Source organism: Pseudophryne corroboree, chromosome 2 (genome assembly GCF_028390025.1).
Source record: "Pseudophryne corroboree isolate aPseCor3 chromosome 2, aPseCor3.hap2, whole genome shotgun sequence".
NCBI classification, from domain to species: Eukaryota; Metazoa; Chordata; class Amphibia; order Anura; family Myobatrachidae; genus Pseudophryne; species Pseudophryne corroboree.
In genome coordinates, this window is record NC_086445.1 from 577476743 (window position 1) to 577502162 (window position 25420).

At 47.2% G+C, this 25420-nt stretch overlaps 1 protein-coding gene across 3 annotated transcripts in view; it reads left to right on the forward strand.

Moving 5' to 3' along the window:
* Positions 1-6736, forward strand: part of TEKT2 (tektin 2) — a 72921-nt gene extending 66185 nt beyond the window's left edge. For all 3 annotated transcript variants that reach the window (XM_063954473.1, XM_063954472.1, XM_063954475.1), the window contains one exon: positions 5350-6736. In XM_063954473.1, coding sequence (XP_063810543.1) covers positions 5350-5563 — 214 coding nt within the window. In that variant the 3' untranslated portion in view covers positions 5564-6736. The remainder of the gene's footprint in view (positions 1-5349) is intronic.
* The last annotated feature ends 18684 nt before the right edge of the window (positions 6737-25420 follow it).

Below are 25420 nucleotides of genomic sequence, written 5' to 3' on the forward strand. Positions count from 1 at the left end.
TACCCCGCAGTTTCTGAGTAGCTCCAGACTTACTCAGCCATTGCGACCAGCTCAGTCCTTTTCGTTCCTGGTTTGACGTCACAAACACACCCAGCGTTTGCCCAGCCACTCCCCCATTTCTCCAGCCACTCCCCTGTTTCTCCAGCCACTCCTGCGTTTTGCAACTCGAACGCCTGCGTTTTTCCGCACACTCCCATAAAACGGCCAGTTTCCGCCCAGAAACACGCACTTCCTCCTGTCAATCACACTACGATCAGCACAGCGATGAAAAATCTTTGTTATGCCGTGAGTAAAATACCTAACTTTTGTGTAAAATAACTAAGCGCATGCGCTCTGCGAACCTTGCGCATGCGCAGTAAGCGACTAATCGCATTATAGCGAAAATCGGCAACGGGCGAACAACTCGGAATGACCCCCTAAGACTTAACAATATAATATTATTATTTTTATCATCCTTTATTTCTATGGAGCCATAGGGGATCCACAGCGCCCAATTACAGAGTACATAAACAAATAATAAAAACTAAAAAACAGTGACTTACAGTTGAAGACATTATAGGGTACAGGGTATATAAACCTATCTGCATTAGCAGATTACACTGAAATAAGGATTTTGTGCATTCAAAGGTAGTATGGAGTAGAAGATGTTTTAAGTAAGAGAAGGAAAGGCACATGAGGGAAGAGGGCCCTGCTCATGAGAGCTTACATTCTAAAGGGTAGGGGCAGACAGACAGGAGTGACACCTATTTAACGTTATAAACCAATTCCTGCACTGAGAGAGCCCTGACCTCCCACTTCCAAAAACAAGCTAATTTAAAGCAGTAACAGTTTGTATTATTGGAAACAAAAGTGTATTTTGTGGATTACTGGTATTTCTCTAACGTCCTAGTGGATGCTGGGGACTCCGTAAGGACCATGCGGAATAGACGGGCTCCGCAGGAGACTGGGCACTCTAAGAAAGATTTAGTACTACTGGTGTGCACTGGCTCCTCCCTCTATGTCCCTCCTCCAGACCTCAGTTAGAATCTGTGCCCGGACACAGCTGGGTGCATTTTAGTGAGCTCTCCTGAGCTTGCTAATAAGAAAGTATTTTAGTTAGGTTTTTTATTTTCAGAGAGCTTCTGCTGGCAACAGACTCTCTGCTACGTGGGACTGAGGGGAGAGAAGCAAACCTACTAACTGCGGCTAGGTTGCACTTCTTAGGCTACTGGACACCATTAGCTCCAGAGGGATCGAACACAGGAACCTAACCTTGGTCGTCCGTTCCCGGAGCCGCGCCGCCGTCCCCCTCGCAGAGCCAGAAGACAGAAGCCGTCGGGTCGAAGCAAGAAGACGTCAAAATCGTCGGCAGAAGACTCCTGTCTTCATATGAGGTAGCGCACAGCACTGCAGCTGTGCGCCATTGCGCCCACACTAACCCACACACTCCGGTCACTGTAGGGTGCAGGGCGCAGGGGGGGGGGGGGGGGGGGCCACCCTGGGCAGCAATTAATTACCTCCTGGCAAAAAGCAGCATATATACAGCTGGGCACTGTAATATGCATGAGCCCCCGCCATTAATTTTACACAAAATTGCGGGACAGAAGCCCGCCGCTGAGGGGGCGGGGCCTTCTTCCTCAGCACTCACCAGCGCCATTTTCTCTCCACAGCTCCGCTTAGAGGAAGCTCCCCAGGCTCTCCCCTGCAGAAGCACGATAGCATACCTCCCAACTGTCCCGATTTTCGCGGGACAGTCCCGTTTTTTGGGGACTGTCCCGCTGTCCCACCCGCGGGCCGCAGTGTCCCGCGGTGGGGGGGCAGTAGGGAGTCTCTGTCTGTCGCTGCCCTGCTTAGCAGAGCAGCGTTGAATAGACGCTGTGCGCATGCGCACAGCGTCTATTCAGGAGAGTCAGAGGGAGAGGGGGCATGCCAGCGGTTCACAGAGCGCTGGGCATGCCCTCTCAGTGACAAAAACGGGGGCGTGGCTCGCGATCGCGGGTCCTCCCGTGAAGCCACGCCCCCTTTTCTTAGGTCACGCCCCTGCCGGCTTCCCCCCACGAGAGGGAAACAGGGTTAACTGCAATTCACAAATTGTATCTTCAACAGGTGGTGGTCAAGGTTCCCCTCCTTCGACAAGGAGGGGGTTATTATTCGACCATGTGGTAGTCCCGAAACCAGACGGTTCGGTCAGACCCATATTGAATTAAAATCCCTGAACATATACCTGAAAAGGATCAAGTTCAAGATGGAATCGCTAAGAGCGGTCGTTACAAGCCTGAAAGGGGTAGATTTTATCGGGACATAAAGGAGGCATACCTTCTTGTCCCCATTTATCCACCTCATCAGGCGTACCTCAGAATTGCGGTACGGGATTGTCATTACCAATTTCAGACGTTGCCGTTTGGTCTCTCCACGGCCCCGAGAATATTCACCAAGGTAATGGCGGAAATGATGGTGCTCCTGCGGAAGCAAGGTGTCGCTATTATCACGTACTTGGACGATCTCCTCATAAAAGCGAGATAAAGAGAGCAGAGGCTTAACAGCGTATCACTTTCTCTGGAAGTGTAACGGCAACACGGCTGGATTCTATATATTCCAAAATCGCAGTTGGTTCCTACAGCTCATCTGCCTCTCCTAGGCATGATCCTTGACACAGACCAGAAAAGGGTTTATCTCCCGATAGAGAGAGCTCAGGAGCTCGTGACACTGGTCAGGAATCTATTAAAACCAAAACAGGTGTCAGTGCATCACTGCACTCGAGTCCTGGGAAGGATGGTGGCATCATACGAGGCCATTCCTTTCGGCAGGTTCCATGAGAGGACCTTCTAATGGGACTTACTGGACAAAGTGGTCCGGATCACATCTTTAGATGCATCGGTTAATCACCCTATCCCCCGGGGCCAGGGTGTCTCTCCAGTGGTGGCTGCAGAGTACTCACCTTCTCGAGGGCCGCAGGTTCGGCATTCAGGACTGGGTCCCGGTGACCACGGATGCAAGCCTCCGAGAGTGGGGGGGGGGGGCAGTCACTCAGGGAAGAAGTTTCCAAGGGCTGTGGTCAAGTCATGAGACTTGCCTTCACATCAATATCCTGGAACTAAGGGCCATATACAACGCCCTAAGTCAAGCGGAGACCCTGCTTCGCAACCAATCGGTGCTGATCCAATCAGACAACATCACCGCAGTGGCTCATGTAAACCGCCAAGGCGGCACAAGGAGCAGGGTGGCGATGGCGGAAGCCACCAGAATTCTTCGATGGGCGGAGAATCACGTACAAGCACTGTCAGCAGTGTTCATTCCGGGAGTGGACAACTGGGAAGCAGACTTCCTCAGCAGGCACGACCTCCACCCGGGAGAGGGGGGACTTCATCAAGAAGTCTTCGCGCAGATTGTAGGTCGGTGGGAACTGCCACAGGTGGACATGATGGCATCCCGCCTCAACAAAAAGCTACAGAGGTATTGCGCCAGGTCAAGAGACTCTCAGGCGATAGCTGTAGATGCACTAGTGACACCGTGGATGTTCCAGTCGGTTTATGTGTTTCCTCCTCTTCCTCTCTTACCCAAGGTGCTGAGAATCATAAAGAAAAGAGGAGTGAGAACAATACTCATTGTTCCGGATTGGCCAAGAAGGACTTGGTATCCAGAGCTGCAAGAAATGCTCACAGAGGACCCATGGCCTCTGCCTCTAGGACAGGATCTGTTGCAGCAGGGACCTTGTATGTTCCAAGACTTACCGCAGCTGCGTTTGACGGCATGGCGGTTGGACGCCGGATCCTAGTAGAAAAAAGGGATTCCGGATGAGGTTATTCCTACGCTGATAAAGGCTAGGAAGGACGTGACGGCTAAACATTATCACCGTATACGGCGAAAATATGTTGCTGGGTGTGAGGCCAGGAATGCCTCTACAGAGGAATTCCAGCTGGGCCGTTTCCTTCACTTCCTACAGTCGGGAGTGACTTTGGGCCTAGAATTGGGTTCCATTAAGGTCCAGATTTCGGCCCTATCCATTTTCTTTCATAAAAAACTAGCTTCTCTACCTGAAGTTCAGACGTTTGTAAAGGGAGTGTTGCATATTCAGCCCCACCAGTGGCACCTTGGGATCTTAACGTGGTGTTGAGTTTCCTGAAATCTCACTGGTTTGAGCCGCTTAAGACCGTGGAGTTAAAATATCTCACGTGGAAGGTGGTCATGCTATTGGCCTTAGCTTCGGCTAGGCGTGTGTCAGAATTGGCAGTTTTGTCATGTAAAAGCCCCTATCTGGTTTTCCATATGGACAGGGCAGAATTACGGACTCGTCCGCAATTTCTGCCAAAGGTGGTGTCATCTTTTCATTTGAACCAACCTATTGTGGTGCCTGCGGCTACTCGTGACTTGGAGGAGTCCAAGTTACTAGATGTAGTCAGGGCTTTGAAGATTTATGTAGCCAGAACGGCTGGAGTCAGGAAACTGACTCGTTGTTTATCCTGTATGCATCCAACAAGCTGGGTGCTCCTGCTTCAAAGCAAACTATTGCTCGCTGGTTCTGTAACACGATTCAGCAGGCTCATTCTGCGGCTGGCTTGCCGCCTCCAAAATCAGTAAAAGCCCATTCCACAAGGAAGGTGGGCTCTTCTTGGGCGGCTGCCCGAGGGGTCTCGGCATTACAGCTTTGCCGAGCAGCTACTTGGTCGGGTTCAAACACTTTTGCAAAGTTCTACAAGTTTGATACCCTGGCTGAGGAGGACCTTGTGTTTGCTCATTCGGTGCTGCAGAGTCATCCGCACTCTCCCGCCCGTTTGGGAGCTTTGGTATAATCCCCATGGTCCTTACGGAGTCCCCAGCATCCACTAGGACGTTAGAGAAAATAAGATTTTACTCACCGGTAAATCTATTTCTCGTAGTCCGTAGTGGATGCTGGGCGCCTGTCCCAAGTGCGGACTTCTTCTGCAATACTTGTATATAGTTATTGCTTAAATAAGGGTTATGTTATGGTTGCATCAGGTTTGTCTGATGCTCTGTTGTTGTTCATACTGTTGACTGGGTATGTTATCACAAGTTATACGGTGTGATTGGTGTGGCAGCTCTTCCGGGCACAGTTTCCTTAACTGAGGTCTGGAGGAGGGGCATAGAGGGAGGAGCCAGTGCACACCAGTAGTACTAAATCTTTCTTAGAGTGCCCAGTCTCCTGCGGAGCCCGTCTATTCCCCATGGTCCTTAAGGAGTCCCCAGCATCCACTACGGACTACGAGAAATAGATTTACCGGTGAGTAAAATCTTATTTTTACAAAAACTTGGTAAATTCTGTATGTGGTATTGTCCTTAGCAAATAACAACTTCTAAGACATTTGTTATGTAACAGCAAAAGATAGTGATAAAATCCTCTTATTCCTGCAGGGATGCCCTAGATGCTCTCTACAAACATCTTGCGCGTATACAAATGGATATCACGTGTAAGGAAAATTCTCTACGTTTGGACAATAGATGTATGGACACCCGACAAAAACTCATACTGCCTTCTGAGAAGTGTGTTGCAAGCGTTGACAGCTTCAATCGTACCACCAATCGCAATCTTTCACCCCTGAAAAGCCGCCAGCTAGAGCTAGCTTAAGAGTTCTGAGTTAAAAATAGCAATTTCACTAAGCATTACTACTATGATAGTTTGCTACAGTCACTCACAATACAGTACATTATAAACCCAACATGTGTATATACAGGTTGAGTATCCCTTATCCAAAATGCTTGGCACCGCAAGTATTTTGGATATTGGATTATTCCGTATTTTGGAATAATTGCATACCATAATGAGATATCATGGTGATGGGTCCCAAGCCTAAGCACAGAATGCATTTATGTTTCATATACACCTTATACACACAGCCTGAAGGTCATTTTAGCCAATATTTTTAAGAACTTTGTGCATTAAACAAAGTGTGTGTACATTCACACAATTCATGTATGTTTCATATACACCTTATACACACAGCCTGAAGTATATTTAATACAATATTTTTAATGACTTTGTGTATTAAACAAAGTTTGTGTACATTGAGCCATCAGAAAACAAAGGTTTCACTATTTCACTCTCACTCAAAAAAATCCGTATATCGGAATATTCCGTATTTCGGAATATTTGGATATGGGATACTCAACCTGTATGTATGTATATATATGTATGTATATATATGTATGTATGTATGTATATATATATATATATATATATATATATATATTATAATAAAATATATTAGCAGCTTATTGCCCTGGCACTCTGGTATCCTTTACAGGTCACTTGCTCTGGTGCCCTCCTAGTGGGTACATGCGCCCAATAATACAGAGGCCAGAACACAGGGTGTGTTTATTAGGTGACATTTTGGGGACGTAGTATCCCTTCCTCAGAATAAACACACCCTGAGGGGTCTTTTTCGCAGCAGTCTCTGAGGCTTTTGCAGGATTGGAGCAGCAGCAATATCTGATGGAATCCAGTCCGGTTTTTGGCTGAGTCTGGTGTAAGCTACAGCTGAGCTAATTACTACACCTTGTCTGCTGTCTTTAAAATGTGTTTTGTTCGGTAGATCATTGCTCCTGATACCAGCAAGTAGGTAGGTGATAGTTGGGAGACTGGGGTTATGTTAGAAGCCATTCGAAATATGCACTATTTGTTATTACCAGAACTTGGAATGTAATACTGATGTTTTAAGAACTTCATGTAAAACCTGACCCGCAAAACCTGCATGCAAAGCTGTATCCTGGCTGAGGTGGAAATAAAGTCTGTTGGATTATACTCCGTTTATGTGATTCTTGTCAGAATATATATATTATGTTTGATATTTGTTAGAGATATAAGCAGGGGTTAAAGTGAGCCGGAACGGGGCGGAACTGCGTTCCGTCAGTTCCACCAGGAGACGGAACGCAGTTCCGCCTCCCCCGGCTCACCTAACCCGATGTCCCGGGCGGCGCTGCAGGGAGATGCCGGGCGCCCGCTGAGATCGCGTTACCAGCGGGCGCCCGTCTCCCTCTCCGCAGCGGCAGCCGGAGCTCAGTACTGAGCTCCGGCTTCCGGCTCTGTCAGTGCGCGCTATGGGAGAGACGTCATGACGTCTCTCCCATAGTGCCGAGGAGCGGGCGGCGAGAGAGGACTGCGGCGGGAGCGGGGCTTGGTAAGTATGGTGCTCCCCCCCCCCCTCCCTCCTATATGTGTACCACTAGCGGTGTTTCCACTGGGGGCTAGTTACTGGGGGGCTTTTACTACTGGGGCAAACTACAGAGGGGCAAAACTACTGGGGGGCTTTACTACTGGGGCAAACTACAGAGGGGCAAACTACTGGGGGGCTTTACTACTGGGGCAAACTACAGAGGGGCAAACTACTGGGGGGCTTTAGTACTGGGGGCAAACTACTGGGGGGCTTTACTGCTGGGGCAAACTACAAGGGGCAAACTACTGGGAGCATTACTACAAGGGGGCAAGCTACAAAGGGGCAAACTACTGGCAGCATTACTACTGGGGGCTAAACTACAAGGGGGCATAATTACAGGAGCTAAACTACTGGGGGTATAACTACAAGGGGGCAAACTACTGGGGACATTACTAACTTTGGCAAACTACATGGGGGCTAAACTACAGGGGCTAAACAACTGGGGGCACAACTGCAGGGGGCATTACCACTGGGGGATAAACTACATGGGGCAAACTACATGAGGGCAAAACTACTGGGGGCATTACCACTCAGAGGCTAAACTAAAGGGGGGGGGGGAGTAAATTGCTGGGGTCATAACTGCAGGGGCATTACCAGTATGGGCATGACTACTGGGGCTAAACGACTAGGGGCAATACTACACAGGGGCATTACCATTAAGGGCATTACTGATGGGGTGCACAGCTAATGAGGGCATTGTAAAGGGTGCACTTCATATGGGGCACTACTGTTGGGGGCATTGCATAAGGGGCACTACTACTGTGGGCATTGTATAAGGGGTGCTACTGCTGGGGGCATTACTGTATGGGCCGACAAAGAAGCTGCGTTCCCGGTCCGCCCTCCGTCGCTCCACCCCTACCATCGCCGCCGCACTGGACGCCCAGGTTCCAGACTCCCAGCTGCAGCGGATCTGGGACCAGGCCGGCTTTATTATCCCTGCCGCTGCATCGAGCTCCTGTGACCGCGGCGCTACTAGTTCAAATCTGTCGCTGATTGGCTGCCGGTCTGCAGCAGTTTTGAAATATTAGCGCCGTGGTCACAGGAGCTCGATGCGGCGGCAGGGATAATAAAGCCAGCCTGGTTCCAGATCCACTGCAGCCGCCCTCAGCCTCTTCTGCCGCCCCGCCCTCGGACCTCTGCGCACCCACAGCCTCCTCCTCCGCACTATCTCCGAGGCCCACAGCCTCCTCCACGTCACGCCTACCACAGCCTACTCATCCACAGCACCGCAGACCACCGCCGCTGCTAAACAGGTAATCTAACCTGTTGCCTTTCTCTCTCCCTAGTCCCTACTGTATTCCCTTGCTGTCACTTTCCATGTCCCTGCTGTCACTTTCCATGTCCCTGCTGTCACTCTCCCTGTCACTCTATAATGTGAATTTCGGCTCATACCGTGTGCTATAATGTGAATTTCGGCTCATACCGTGTGCTATAATGTGAATTTCGGCTCATACTGTGTGGTGTAATGTGAATTTCGGCTCATACCGTGTGCTATAATGTGAATTTCGGCTCATACTGTGTGGTGTAATGTGAATTTCGGCTCATACCGTGTGGTGTAATGTGAATTTGGCTCATACTGTGTGGTGTAATGTGAATTTGGCTCATACTGTGTGGTGTAATATGAATGTGGCTCATACTGTGTAGTATAAATGTGAATTTCGGCTCATACTGTGAGGTATAATGTGAAAGGGGTCCTACTATTGTGGTGCATAATGTGTATAAGGGGTATATGGTGTGGTAAACTACACTGAATGGCACGCCCCCTTTTGCGTGGCCACGCCCCCTTGTCAGGAGTGCGCGCGCCTTAGGCGCGCACATAATTGCACCCTTCACTTTTCCATACCCCCACTTCAAAATTTCCACTTGGGTACTACTACTGTGGGCATTATTACTATTGTGTGACCACGCCCCTTTCTTTTTGAGGCCACACCCCCTTTTTGCTGCACGCGCCTAAGGCGCGCGCAATACCTTTATTACATGGGCACCGTGGGGAGGGGGGTGAGTTCCACCACCTCTCTAGGACCACTTTAAGCACTGGATATAAGACAATTAGCTTAACCAGTTTTTTGTATTTTGTTTTAACATTTCCCACTGTGCAACATGTGCCAATTCTCTGTGATACAATTCGCAGATCATTTCTTGTATGTTAAGCAAAAATAGCTGTTGAGTACATTAAGCAATATTCTGTAATGTAACCTGTAGCCCCTTCCGATGCACTTGCCTTTAATGTGCACATTGGATCTAGGCTAGTCTCTCTCACTTCAGGTCATCATAGATGAGGTAGAAAACCTGTAAACAGTAACGTTTCATAAAGAGATCTCCAAGCAGGGCCGTCTTTTCGTATGGACTCAATGGGCAGTTGTTCAAGTGCCCCAGGAGTATAAGGGCCCTAAGCTGATAGCTGGAGACATAGAAACTGATGGCAGATAAGAACCACTTGGCCCATCTACTCTGCCCTTAGATAGATATGAGATGAAGCATAAATATCAGAAATATAAGAGATAGCTGTAGATAGATACTATAGATTGTAGGCTTGCGAGCAGGGCCTTCCTACCTCTATGACTGTTTTTGCCCAGTTTTGCCACTTCCGTGCTGCCGCAAGGCGAGCCGGCCTGCTGAGGACTCATCAAGTGGGAACCATCGCACTGAGAACAGCGATACTGGAAGACCTGTTTGGAGATGTGCACTCATCGCCCGCTTCAGGAGATTCATGTCTAAGAGGAGGCAAGGCAAAATGGGTGGAACCAACATTACCCACCTCATCACTGAGAGCAGGAAGGATTCACTGCTATCCTGTGTGGATCTATCAGCCTTAGTACAGGCCTCACATGATGCTCCTGCCGAGGAACCTGGTAACAACCAGGAAGTGCGGTCACCTGAAAAATCCAAGACAGTGCAGGCATTCACCAGCGAGCAGCTCAGCTGTCATATGGAGTTCATTTTCCGCATGTGTAAGCAGTTCCAGTGTATATAACCCGCATATATTGCATTATGGATCACCGCTGTAGACAGCTCCCTCTCTGAATACTGGCAGAAAGTCGGTTTCATCACTCCGGCCAATGTAGTGTTTCTCTAAATGTTCTGCCGAGAGGTCATGTCATCCGAGCTGCTCAGCGGGCGGGAACTAATGGCATGTCTATCAATATGTCTGTATCGTATGCATACGTGGGCAGTGAGACCACCTACCCACTGGAGCCTTTCCTTGCCGAAAGCTCAAAGGAAGCCTTTTGGAGTCGTTGTCTCTGTTATAAACCTAATGAGTACAAAGATTCTCCGCTTCCACGCTGACCCCCAGTATTTTACCCAGGTCTTTGAGGATCTTAAAGCTGAGGGTGGCAGCAGGATATAAAATCAGCTTAAAATCGTACTGAACAGGCCCCATTACCTGAACCGGCAGTACGGCCTCAAAAGTGGATCAGCCTTCCATGAGAGGTGGTAGAGGTTAATACAGTAACCAGCAACTGTGGTGAGTGTTGATGAAAATTCTGTTGCCATGAATTAAAGCAACAGCTCTGGCTTGAGAACCATAAAGAAGCTCAAATTCAGGCTTGGAACCTTAGGCAAAAGAAACTCCATTTCAGGCTTGGGAACCTAAGGCAAAGAAACCCACACCATCCGTGGCTGTTATTGCATGGCTATTGGGCGAGGTCCCTTGGTGATGGGGTTACCAGTTCTTTAAGAATTGGTAGTGGCACAGCCACCATGGACCAACGCAATGTTCATTTTTTGTTACGTTAGAACAGTCTAAATGCTCTGTCAGACTTGCCATGACACTTTTTTTTGACAACTTTTAGCTTAATTTGCAAAAAGAGGATTTTGGTCACTTACCGTTGAATCCTTTTCACTGAAGCAGGCTGTGGGACACCGGACCATGGGATTGCAAGATGGGCTGGAGTATGGCATTCAAACTTCTGTATTTTTAATTCTAAGCTTCTACACCCGCAACCCCACAATACTAGTGCTTCTTTTAAAATAGTCCGGTAAGGAGTAGCAGTAACCCGGTGAAACTGTTACAACAAACAAACCAGCAGGGAAATGACAGTCAAGAACCTGGGCGTGTAGGAGGGAACACATTGTCCCACAGCCTGCTTCAGAGAAAATGATTTGATGGTAAGTAAACAAAAATACTATTTTCTCTGTCAGCAAGGCTGGTGGGACATGGGCCACAGGGTGTTCAACAGCCGACCCCAGGGAAGGAATCGCTCAGGCTGCCTGACTGGAGAACTGTACACCAAAAGTGGGCATCACCTGACGCAGATAAAAATTAGTCAAGGTGTGGACAGAGCACCAGGTAGCGGCGTCCGGTAGCAGCATTTTAGGATTGATAGACATTGTTCAAGGTGCACTATCACACGGCACACATCAATAGGAATGATAAATCAATCTTAATCTATATTACACATGATATAAAATACACATATAATTCACAACAGGCTTTCTAAAAAAAGATGGCGTTAATAACCAATGTGACTACTGATTTTGATTGACTCAACAGAGTCTAGTACATAAGCCCAGTATATCTTTTTCCATTTCCTATTGTGCAACATGCAGCGCCGAATACCATGTGCAGGTAGGGCGCTAAGCACACACAAACATACATGTGTAGATGCATGAAATGTGTGCTGGCAATGTATCCGGATCGGCAGCGGCGCTGTATACCACACCTGCCGTGCAGAATCCAAGACTCTGCATTAGGCTTCCCTCTCCTAAGCCCGCCCCCTGACTCTCATTGGCTAGTTTCACAGGAATGCTCATGTGGTGTGTAGCCAATAGGCTACGACCACCTTCAGATGGCGCAAGCTGCAGGGGTCAATCTCTAGAATTCTTTGCATTCCAGGAATGTATAAATCTGGCAGCATTTCATTCCCCAAAGACACCTACTGGGGATTCGGCTGCCAGCGCGGATGGAGGGATTGCAGCAAGGATGGGAGATATCTGCTGTGGTGCCTCCTAACTACATTCAGGTGAAACTAAATCTTTGTGGCTAAGCCTCGAAAACTGGAGTTTTTGGAAATAGGCGCAAATATTTTTTTCAAAAATAGGCCCCTAAGGAGGATTCCTGCGTTCAGTGAATGGATGAGGGGAGAGTGGCATCTCTGTCTGCAGGTCCCAAAACCTGGGGGAGGAGAGGGGGGGCAACACCCTGAGCACAGGAAGTGGGGCGGAGAGACTGACAGTAAGAGGGGAATGAGAGGGAATCGGGCAAGAAGGGGAGACATAGGGGTCAATTCAATTTAACGCTTATTGAATAGCGCCGGAGTTATTCAATTCAGTGTGATGTGATGCCTGATAAGGGGATCCGACAAAAATACTGGGGCAATGCTGTTTTCTGTCCTTAGCGCGGCGGAAACAGAATCTCGCTGGGCACTTAAGTCGGAGAATACCAGCCTTCTCCGATATAATAGTGCACTGAATTATATAGCTCCAGGACCTCCTTCCCGGCGCTATTCAGTTCATACTGAATTGACCCCAAGGAGGGAAGGAGAGGAGGGAGTGAGCCAAAGGGCACGGAGAGAGAACACTGAATTTAGAGACAGACCAGGAGAAGGAGGAATGGGGTGTGGGTTGATAGACAGTGTCTAGTTAGACAGTCAATAGATAGACACCATATGTTAGACAGACATTAGGTTGACAGGGTCAAAAGGTCGACATGAAAAAGGTAGACAGTACAAAAGGTCGACAGGGTCAAAAGGTCGACATGAAAATGGTTGACCCAAAAAAGATGGACACCATGTTTTTTGCATTTTTGTGTTTTGTGTGGATAGTTTTGTCATCTGGGACCCCCAATTGTAGAAAGCCATACCCTCGCGGGGCTCGCCACGCTTCGGGCTCGGTGGCTCGCCACAAGGTTTATAACCAACTCTATGCTGACATGGATAGAGAAGGTATGAAATAGTCCAAAAACATGTTACATTTAAAAAAAAAAAGAAGTGTTTATCTTTTTTATGTCGACCATTTTCATGTGGACCTTTTGACCCTGTCGACCTAATGTCTGTCTAACATATGGTGTCTATTGACTGTCTAACTCAGTGATTTTCAACCTCTTTTTACTCGCGGCACACCACACAATATTTTTATATTTCCAAGGCACACCATCGGTTCCCCACAGAAAAAAACAAAAAACACACATTGGCCCTCACAGTAAAAACAAATCCACACATACATTGGCCTACACAGTAAAAACAATCACATTGCTCCCTACATAAATCCTATTGCTCCCCACATGAATTATTCACATTGTACCCCCATAAATCCATAAATCCCTTTTCTCCCCACATAAATCCTATTGTTCCCTACAGGAGAAATAAAATAACAAATATTAGCCCATACTGGTCAGCTGTCCTCCTCCCTGTTCCTCAGTGGCGTGGGTTGTTCATAGTGGAGTGCTGCGAATACTGAGCAGTGGGCGGTCGGCAAGGAAAGCTGTGTATGCAGGCGGGAACTGGAAGATGTGTATGCAGGTGGGTGGGCTGGCTGGGTGGTGGGACGCGGCAGCTGTGACCTATGATATCACACCGCCGCATCTTCAAGGCATAGGTCATGGTCGGAGCACGACTGATCCTTTAAGAAGAGCCTGGGCCAACAGTTCACTCTGAAGGTGCAGGAAGCTGCTCTGGCTCCGCGGCACACCTTGCAACTGGTCGCGGCACACTAGTGTGCCACGGCACACTGGTTGAAAAAAGTCTGGTCTAACTAGACGCTGTCTATCTATCAACCGGATACAGTCATATATATATATATATATATATATAATACATTTTTCTTACGTCCTAGAATACTGGGGATCCATTTAGTACCATGGGGTATAGACGGGTCCACTAGGAGCCATGGGAACTTTAAGAATTTGATAGTGTGGACTGGCTCCTCCCTCTATGCCCCTCCTACCAGACTCAGTTTAGAAAATATGCCCGGAGGAGCCGGTCACGCTTATGGAAGCTCCTGAAGAGTTTTCTGCGTTTATTTTTCTGTTTGTTATTTTCAGGCAGGACTGGATGGCACCAGCCTGCCTGCTTCATGGGACTTAGGGGGGAGAACAGCCCAACCTCTTGAAGGGTTAATGGTCCCATTCCCTGCTGACAGGACACTAGCTCCTGAGGGAAGTATTTGCAAGCCCCACCACGGCGAGCGTATATTCCCGCAGCACGCCACCATCCCTAACAGCCAGAAGAGTGAAGAGTGGTGAGTACTAAGTACCATTATGGCGGCATGAGGGTACGGAGATGCACGGCTTCTAACCAGGGTGGACTGCGTCTCCAGACTCAGTACACAGTGCTGACGCACTGCTTCTGAGGGGGCAAACTGAGTCGCAGTACACTGTACACAGTACCCACACTGGCAAACACAGACTTAAAACGGTTATGACTCAATTTTAAGCACTAAATTACCTCAGCCAGTATAAAAAAGCGGGAAGACCGTGCGCCATTGAGTGGGCGAGGCTTCACTGTGAGCGGATCCAGCAGCCCACCAGCGCCATTTTCACGCTGCAGTGGACACAGACGCTAACTGACAGGGTTGCGCAGCTCCTCCGGAGTGAATCCAGCTTACCTCAACGGTACCAGGGGGTCATAGCAGGGGGGAGCGATTATTAGTGTACCAAGGGTGTGATTCACACCTGATTGCACGGTAGCTTTTTTTGCTGAGCTGCGATCAGGTCAGAACTGCGCATGCGTATGCACCGCAATGCGCAGGCGCGTCGCTCGGGTACAAAGTGGGTCATTGCTGTGCGATGGGTTTTACGAAGAATCCATTCGCACAGCCGATCGCAAAGAGATTGACAGGAAGAGGGCGTTTGTGGGTGTGAACTGACTTTTCAGGGAGTGGTTGGAAAAACACAGGCTTGTCCAAGCGTTTGCAGGGCAAATGTCTGACGTCAATTCCGGTCTCGGACAGGCTGAAGTGATCGCAGTGGCTGAGTAAGTCCTGGGCTACTCAGAAACTGCAAAAGATCTTTTTGAACCGCTCGGCTGCAAATGCGTTCGCACACTTGCACAGCTAAAATACACTCCCCTGTTGGCAGCGACTATCTGATTGCAGCGCTGCAAAAAACTGCTAGCGAGCGATCAGGTCTGAATTAGGCCCCAAGTCCCCAATCTGGGTACTTAGTCTGCGACCCGGCTAAGCTTGGCATTAGCGATAAGTGTGCGATGTGCTGGCTTCATAATTTCTCTTTGTCTCCCTGGAAGGGCTCTTTGTGGGTTAATTGTGCTCTTAAACTTTTCCTGTGTGTGTGTGCTGTCACATTTACAATATGTCTGGAAAGATGTGTGTTTCATGTATGGCAGAGTGTTCCTCTTCCCCAGGGGGCTTACTACAGTGTACTGGATTCTATTAAAGGAATGATTTCCCATACTTCTACTAAATTGTCCCGTGAAAGAGACGCAATACATAAGACAGTCTGTGGATGAGTTTATAAACAGAGACTCAGTCCCCAACCCAGCATCTCAGTCCCCTGCCATTTGTCCGCCAAAACGTACTCTGGCCCCTATCCTGCAGACTGACTCTGATGATGATGGGTCAGACATGGAGGAGGGGGAGGTGGACTCAGAGGGGGGGATGCTGCTCTGTCACAGGGAATAGAGGCTCTTATAGAAGCTATCAGAGATGTTCTGCAAATTCCTGATAAGGTGACAGAGGAGTGTGAGGAATCTTATTTTAATGTAAAAAATAAGTTTTTTCCTGTGTCAAAGGAACTGAATACCTTGTTTGAAGAGCCATGGGTTAATCCTGATAAGAAATTTCAAATCCCTAAAACGTTACTCTCATCCTTTCCTTTTCCTCCTGAGGATAGGAAAAATGGGAAAATCCTCCGATAGTGGATGCATCAGTATCCAGGCTGTCACAGAAAATAGTGTTGCCTGTCCCTGGTGCAGTCTCCTTGAAAGACACTGCTGATCGTAGAATTGAGACCACACTCAAATCCTTCTATACGGCTGCTGGGGTTGCCTAGAGACCCACTATAGCATGTGCATGGATTACCAAAGCCATTGCTAAATGGTCAAGTAACCAAATTGAGGGGTTGGATTCCTTATCTAGGGGGGAGATTGTTTTACTCCTGCAACATATACAGGACTCTGCGAACTTTAAGGTGGAAGCCATAAAAGAAGTAGGTTTGCTTAATGCATGCACCACTGCTATGGCAGTGTCAGCACGCAGGGGCTTTTGGCTATGCCAGTGGACTGCTGACGCGGACTCCAGGAAAGGTGTGGAAGGCCTACCCTTCACAGGAGAGGCCTTATTTGGAGATGAACTAGACAAATGGATCTCCAAAGCTACTGCGGGTAATTCCACGTATCTTCCTTCTGCAGCTCCCCCAGCTAGGAAGGCCTACACAGGACCTAATCTACAGTCCTTTCGGACTGCCAAGTTTAAGGGCAAAACCAGAGGTTCTTCTACAGCTACCAGAGGTGCTAGAGGTAAACCACTGAAAATGGCAGCTGCTGGTTCTCAGTAATAGAGCTCAAGCTCTGCTGCCTCAAAGCCTTCAGCATGACAGTGGACTGCGATGCCTGGAGGACTGGCAGGTGGGAGTCCGACTAAAATTTTTCAGTCACATCTGGACAACATCATGCCAGGATCCCTGGGTCATAGATCTTATTTCCCAGGGCTACAAACTGGAGTTTCAGGAGCTCCCACCTCACAGATTCTTCAAATCAGGCTTACTAGCTTCACAAGAGGCAAGTATGACCTTACAGGATGCCATTCAAAAACTGGTACAGACTCAGGTCATTGTTCCAGTTCCACCTCATCTCAAAAACAATGGATATTATTCAACTTGTTTGTGGTAGCAAAACCGTACGGTTCAGTAAGGCCGATTTTGAATCTAAAATCGTTGAATCCGTACTTTCGAGTGTTCAAATTCAAGATGGAGTCTCTGAGAGCGGTGATCTCAGGTCTGGAGAAGGGGGAATTCCTAGTGTCTCTGTCGGTTGCTGCAGTCATCATGGGAGGACAGATGGGGACGGAGACTGCTGCCACTGGAGGTACCGGGGACTATGGCTGCATAAAAGCGAAGGATCAAGGACCGCACAAAGATAGATAAGTATAAGCACAACTTAATTATTGTATAAGTAAGTGTTTTGCCCAGATTGTTTTGCTTCTACTTTTTCTTATTTGCGTCTTCCTTTCCTTTGAGAGTAACAGGAAGTTAGACCTTACCATCAATATGGGGGGGGGGGGGGGGGGCTGTGATTGGGGACCTCACTCAGTGCATTTAATGCATGATGTATGCAGACCTGGAGCTACCGGCCCAGTGTGATTACATCTGCACGAGGTGTGTGTGAACGGTTGCCCTGGAAGCCCAGGTAACTGATCTAGAGCAAACCGTTACGCGACTGAGGAAGATTCACAATCTCGAGCGAAGTTTAGATAGAATGGTGGAGAAGTTGCTGGAGGGGTCACTGGTAGAAGAGGATGATCAGGTAGCTAGCTGGGTCACAGTTAGAAGGAAGAAAAAAAGGGTGAGGCTCGACATCTCCGAACTATCAAACCCGAACAAATTTGCACGACTGGACGAGGAATCGGTGGATGATAGTGAGGAAATGACGGTGCCGGAGGGGACTGCTCCCTCTGGCATCCAGAGGAGCGGTCCCTCTGGCACAGTTGGGATAAAAGATAGTGAGGTACCTAGTCAGATTGTGGTGGTAGGGGATTCTATCATCAGGAAGGCAGATAGGGCAATCTGCTACCGGGACCGTAATCGCCGTACAGTCTGTTGTCTCCCGGGTGCTCAGGTACGGCACATTGCGGACCGGGTAGATAGATTGTTGGGAGGGGCTGGGAAAGACCCGCAGTCTTGGTGCATGTTGGCACCAATGACAAAGTTAGCGGAAGGTGGGATGTCCTTAAGAAAGACTATAGGGACTTAGGCAAGAAACTTAAGGCAAGGACATCTAAGGCAATATTCTCCAAAATATTACCCGTGCCACGCGCTAGTCCAGGGAAGCAGATTAGGGAGGTAAATGTGTGGCTTAGGATTGGTGCAGGAAAGAGGGGTTTGTGTTCCTGGAACACTGGGCGGACTTATCAGTCAGGCGCCATCTCTTTTGTCGTGATGGATTGCACCTGAATGAGGAGGGGGCAGCGGTGCTGGGGGGAAGGATGAATAGAAGGTTGGAGGAGATATTAAACTAGGAGCCTGGGGGGAGGGTTTAGCTAGAAACTACGGGTCATGCAGTGAGAATAGTGGGGATGGCGGTAGTGAACGAAATGGGGGAGAAGTTGGGGGGAGGTTAAGAGCAGCCGGTAAGGTTACTAACATGGGTACTAAAAGAGATTTTACCAAAGCACTAACTAATGACGATTACAGGTCATCGTTGCTACATAAGGTGAAAGTTGTCCCTAATGCAAGGGGAAATACTTATCTTAGTTGTATGTATGTGAACGCTAGAAGCATTACTGGTAAAAAAGGCAAACTACAAATACTTGCAGCAAACAAACAGTATGATATTATAGGCATTACTGAAACTTGGTGGGACGAATCTCATGATTGGACAGTCAATCTAGAGGGCTATACGCTGTTTAGGAGAGACATACTAAATAAAAAGGGTGGAGGGGTGTGTCTTTACATAAAGCCGTTTTTAAAACCTGATATATGGGAAGATATTCAGGAGGGGACTGTAGACACTGTCGAGAAGTTATGGGTAGAAATTGCATGCGGGGATAAAGGAATAAAAAAGTTAGTATTGGGTGTATGCTACAGGCCGCCTGGTATTAATGTATCTGATGAGGAATTGTTCCTGAAGCAAATTGAAAGAGCAGCAGGAGTAGGTGACATAGTAGTGATGGGAGATTTTAACTATCCAGAGATAAACTGGAATAACGATTCATGTGACACTGCTAGGGGTAATATGTTTTTAAACACACTAAATGATAACTACTTAGTTCAACTAATTGAGGAACCTACCAGGTACAATGCAATCTTAGACCTGGTATTAACAAACAATGGGGATTTGGTATCAGGTATTAGTAGGGGAACCCATAGGAAACAGCGACCACAATATGGTCATATTCAATATCAGTTTTCATAAACAGTCCTATACTGGCTCAACTAGGACTCTAAACTTTAGCAAAGCCAACTTTGAAATGATGAGGGTATCTTTCAGGGATATTGAATGGGAAGGTTTGTTTCTAGGAAAAAAATACTACGGAGAAATGGGATGTACTTAAATTCCTGCTAGCTAAAAATACTCTCAAATTTATTCCTACGAGCAGCAAAAAAAGGAATAAAAATCATAAACCGATGTGGCTTAACAAAAAGATAAAGGAACTTATGGGCAAGAAAAGGCGAGCATTTAAAAAATACAAATCTGACGGGGAAGCGGAGTCATTTCAGCACTATGAGGACTGTTACAAAATATGCAAAAAGGAAATGAGCGGCTAAAGTAGAAACTGAAAAACTAATAGCAAAGGAAAGCAAAGCGAATCCCAAAAAATTCTTTAAATACATTAATGGCAAGAGATTAAAGAAGGAGAGTATAGGCCCTTTAAAAGACATGTTGGGAGTCTTAAGCAAAAATGATAATGACATAGCGGACACACTAAATTAGTTTTTTTCAACAGTATTTACTAGAGAGGGCCCAATTCAGGGACTAACACACAATCTCAATGATGAGAATATCCCACTGATAGGTACTAATTTAAGCAAGGAGGTAGTCTGTGACCGATTAAAACATTTAAAAATTAATAAGTCACCAGGTCCCGATGGAATTCACCCAAGGGTTCTAATGGAGCTTCACTTTGAACTAGCAAAACCGCTATTTTTGATCTTTAAGGATTCAGTAATATCAGGTATAGTTCCCAAAGACTGGCGTATAGCGGAAGTAGTGCCTACATTCAAAAAGGGAAGTAAAGCTGAACCAGGTAATTATAGACCAGTTAGTCTTACATCTATAGTGGGGAAAGTATTGGAAAGTATTCTAAGAGATAGTATTCAGAAGTTCCTTGAGATCAATAAGGTCATTAAAAGGAATCAACATGGATTTGTGAAGGACAGATCCTGTCAAACCAACTTACTTGGCTTTTATGAAACAGTAAGTGCAAACCTCGATAAGGGTAAAGAGGTGGATGTAATCTTTTTAGACTTTGCCAAAGCTTTCGACACTGTACCGCACATGAGACTTATCTACAAGCTACAAGAAATAGGGCTAGGAAGCTCAATATGCGCTTGGATCAAAAATTGGTTAGATAATATGGAGCAGCACGTTGTGGTTAATGGATCTTTTTCAGTATTAGGACTGCTATTGTTCAATATTTTCATTAACGACCTAACAGAAGGTCTAGAGAGAATGGTGTAAATTTTTTCAGATGATACCAAATTGTGTAAGGCTATAAATATGGAGGAGGATGCTGAGTCGCTTCAGAACGACTTAGTTAAATTAGAAGCTTGGGCAGCGAAATGGAGAATGCGCTTCAATACAGACAAGTGTAAGGTAATGCACTGTGGTAACAAGAACAAAAATAACACCTACATACTAAATGGGGTAAAATTAGGGGATTCTGTACTGGAAAAGGACTTAGGTGTCCTCATAGATAGCAAACTAAGCAGCAGTACCCAAAGTAGGATTGCAGCAAAGAAGGCTAATAAGATATTAGCATACATAAAATGGGGAATTGATGCAAGGGACGAGAGTGTTATACTCCCGGTATATATATTACTAGTGAGGCCACACCTTGAATACTGTGTACAATTCTGGGCACCATACTACAAAAAGGATATCCTGGAGCTAGAAAAGGTTCAGAGGCGGGCGACCAAACTAATTAAGGGCATGGAGACGCTGGAATACGAGGAAAGGCTTGCAAGACTAGGCATGTTTACACTGGAAAAGAGGAGACTAAGAGGGGACATGATCAACATCTACAAATATATAAGGGAACAATACACTGATCTTGCGCAGGACCTGTTTTTGGTTAGATCAACACAGAGGACTCGTGGACACTCGCTCAGGTTAGAGGAGAGGAGATTCCGCACAATACGGCGTAAAGGCTTTTTCACGGTAAGGACAATACGTGTTTGGAATTCCCTGCCTGAGGGAGTTGTAATGGCGGACTCAGTCAACACCTTTAAGAATGGGTTAGATAAATTCCTAATGGATAAGGATATCCAGGGTTATGGTGCATAGTCACGCACTATAGTTACTATAAAAAGTGTGATAAAACGTAATGGCAGACATCAGCATCAGTCAAAATTTTAGAACAAATAATTCTGCATAGGAGACCACAAATAGGATGAACTCGATGGACAATTGTCTTTTTTCAACCTTAGATACTATGTTACTATGGATATCAAGGATGCGTACCTTCACATCCCGATCTGGCCGCCTCACCAGGCTTATCTACGGTTTGCACTGCAGGACTGTCACTACCAGTTCCAGGCCCTGCCTTTTGGTCTCTCCACAGCACCGAGGGTGTTCACCAAGTTGATGGCAGAGATGATGTTTCTCCTTCGCAAGCAGGGAGAGAACATAATTCCGTACTTGGACGATCTTCTGATAAAGGCACCGTCTAGGGAGAGGTTGTTGAACAGCATAGGCCTCACAACCAAACTACTCCTGGATCACAGACGGATTCTAAATCTTCCGAAATCTCACTTACAGCCAACTCGGAAGGCCCCATTTCTGGGAATGATACTGGACACAGAGTCGCAGAAAGTTTTTCTTCCATTAGAAAAGGTATTGGTAATCCAGTTGATGGTTGGGGATGTCCTGAAGCCAACCCGGATATCGGTGCATCTATGCATTTGCCTTCTGGGGAAAATGGTGGCCTCTTATGAGGCTCTTCAGTACGGAAGGTTTCATGCAAGACCCTTCCAGCTCGATCTGTTGGACAAATGGTCCGGATTGCATCTTCACATGCACCAGAGGATCCGTCTGTCGCCAAAGGCCAAGATCTCCCTTCTGTGGTGGCTACAGACTTCTCACCTGATCGAGGGTCGACGGTTCGGAATTCAGAATTGGATTCTGCTAACCACAGACACAAGCCGCAGAGGTTGGGAAGCAGTCACCCAGGGGGTGCAGTTTCAAGGAAGATGGGCAAGTCAGGAAGTCGTCCTTCCAATCAACATTCTGGAACTCAAGGCTATATACAATGCCCTTCTGCAGGCCTCATATCTTCTTCAAGATCGGGCCATTCAGGTCCAGTTGGACAATGTGACAGCGGTGACGTACATAAACTGACAGGGCGTAACGAAAAGCAGAGCAGCAATGACAGAGGTGTCAAGAATTCTCCTTTGAGCAGAAAAACATGCTGTGGCATTGACGGCGGTCTTCATTCCGGGAGTAGACAACTGGAAAGCAGTTTTACTCAGCAGACACGACCTGCATCCGGTGGAGAGGGGTCTTCACCCGGAGATGTTCAGGTGCTTGTCACGTCGATGGGGATATCCGCAAATCGACATGATGGCCTCTCGTACCAACAAGAAGCTCAAGCGGTATTGTTCCAGGTCAAGAGACCCACAGGCAGTGTCAGTGGATGCTCTGACGACTCCATAGGTCTATCAAATGGTGTATGTGTTTCCTCCACTTCCTCTGATACCAAGAATTCTGAAAAGAATAAAAACGGGAAAAGGTTCAAGCAATTCTCATTGCTCCGGACTGGCCAAGAAGGGCCTGGTACGCGGACCTTCTGGAGATGCTCCTCGAAGATCCGTGGCCTCTACCTCTTCGCGAGGCTCTTCTGCAACAGGGCCAGTTTGTCTATCAAGACTTACCATGGCTATGTTTGACGGCATGGAAGTTGAACGGCTGATTCTAGCCAGGAGAGGCATCCCTGACAAGGTCATCGCGACTAAGATTCAAGCCAGGAAGGGGGTAACGTCTAAACATTACCACTGTATATGGAAGAAGTATGTCTCTTGGTGTGAGAGCAGAAAATATTCTGCTGTGGAATTTCATCTGGGATGTTTCCTGCTTTTTCTGCAGTCGGATGTGGGCTTACGACTGGGCTACATAAAAGTCCAGATTTCGGCCTTGTCCATTTTCTTTCAGAAACAATTGACTTCTCTCCCTGAGGTCCAGACGTTTTTGAAAGGTGTTCTGCACATCCAACCTCCCTTTGTGCCTCTAACAGCACCTTTGGATCTCAATTTGATGCAGCAGTTCCTCCAATCGGACTGGTTTGAACCATTACAGGAGGTAGACGTAAAATATCTTACGTGGAACACCGTCACACTGTTTGTTTTGGCTTCAGCAAGACGTGTGTTGGAGCTGGGAGCGTTGTCTTACTAGAGCCCCTATTTAATTTTCCATGAGGACACAGCTGAACTTAGGACTCATCAGCAATTTCTTCCTAAGGTAGCGTCTGCGTTTCACATCGACCGGGCAGGATCAGTTTGCAGCCCACATCCGACCCGCGGGCCATATTTTGCCCACCCCTAAGTTAGACAGTCAATAGATAGACACCATATGTTAGACAGACATTAGGTCGACAGGGTCAAAAGGTCGACATGAAAAAGGTAGACAGTACAAAAGGTCGACAGGGTCAAAAGGTCGACATAAAAAAGATAGACATTTTTTTTTTTTTACATTTAACATGTTTTTGGACTATTTCATCCCTTCTCTATCCATGTCGGCATAGAGTTGGTTATAAACCTTGTGGCGAGCCATCGAGCCCGAAGCGTGGCGAGTGAAGCGAGCCCCGCAAGGGTATGCCTTTCTACAATTGGGGGTCCCAGATGACAAAACTATCCACATAAACCACAAAAATGCAACAAACCTGGTGTCTACCTTTTTTGTGTTGACCATTTTCATTTCAACCTTTTGACCGTCGACCTTTTGTACTGTCTACCTTTTTCATGTCGACATTTTGACCCTGTCGACCTAATGTTTGTCTAACATATGGTGTCTATCTATTGACTGTCTAACTTAGGGGTGGGCAAAATATGGCCCGTGTGCCGGATGTGGGCCGCAAACTGATCCTGCCCGGCCTCCTTTCCCCCACCAGTGCACAATGACTAGCGGCCCGATCGGCTGGGCTGCTTGTCATTGCGCTATAGCAGGTGGCCAGGTGCACATTGCCGGTGCAGCTGAGGAAAGCATGGCCGCGTCATGAGCATTGTCGGCTCGGATTACCTTGCAACGTCAGGTGCTGGACGGTGTTGGGGGCAGAGCCAACAGCAGAGCTTTGATGTGGGCGGCAGGAGGCTTGAATATGAGCAGTGTTGTACATATATTTGCACAGCGGTAAAACAGAACTTAAGGTAGATGCTTGGCTGGCGGGTGGCAGCGGGAGCTGCATGGCAAGGGGGCAGGGGGGCCTGGGGTGGGGAGCTGGTAACTCTGCCAAGGGAGGGAGGATGGGGAGAATCTGGTAAATGGGGATAGGGAGGGATGGGGGAAGAGCTGGTAAAGGTGCATACACACGGAGAGATTTTGACTGAGAGATTTCCCTTGAACTGGCAGGAGATTTTAACTAACTTTACCAGAGATTTTGACTAAGGGTGCAAGAGATTTTGGCTATGGGAGATTTTGACTATCTCATTTAAATAAGGGAATGAGCAGGGGAGTGTCATATATAGGATGATTGTACAGGTTGGGAGAGTGTCACTATCTGTGCACATAGGGAGTTTTGATAGGGTGGGGAGTGTCACTAAAAGAGGGTGATATTACACAGTGGGGGAGTGTCAGTAGTGTGGTAATAAATAGCATCAGCCATTATTACTCAGTGCATTATATGCTTTGTGGCTAGTTCTGGTTAGGTTTACCTACTTCAACGCTTCACATTGCTTTTGCTGATTTGTTTTAAATTTGTTTTTGTTAGCTAATTGAACCGTGTCCTGAAATTAATTACAAATCCCATACCTCCATGCAATGCCTTGTGTTGTTTACCTCTGTGCAGTAGTATTGAAAAGATTACCCAAAATGTATGTAGCCAGAGAGTCATCGGTTAATGACAGAGATTTGTGCCACCATCTACTACCAATTTACATATTTGCATATTGTGGTTTTTAAAAACGTAACTGCACTGCAGCTAAATAACAGGGATATACTTGGGATCCCGCAAGGTGCTTATTTGTGCTTGACCCGCTGCCTGCATTCGGGTGCCCTGCATCCTGATGTCATTATCTTGTATGTCGTTTTGACGGCAGCCAGGATTTAATTATTCATCCTGATTAACCCTTTCACATCGCACAGTAACCCGAGTCGACCTGGCAATATAGTGGGTCGATACCAGGTTATTTGTGTGATGTGAAAGAAATTTAAGTACCAGTATACTAGTACTATTAGTTTCTTCTGTTACATAGATAGATTAGATCTTTTGGTGCCCATGAATCCCCCTCC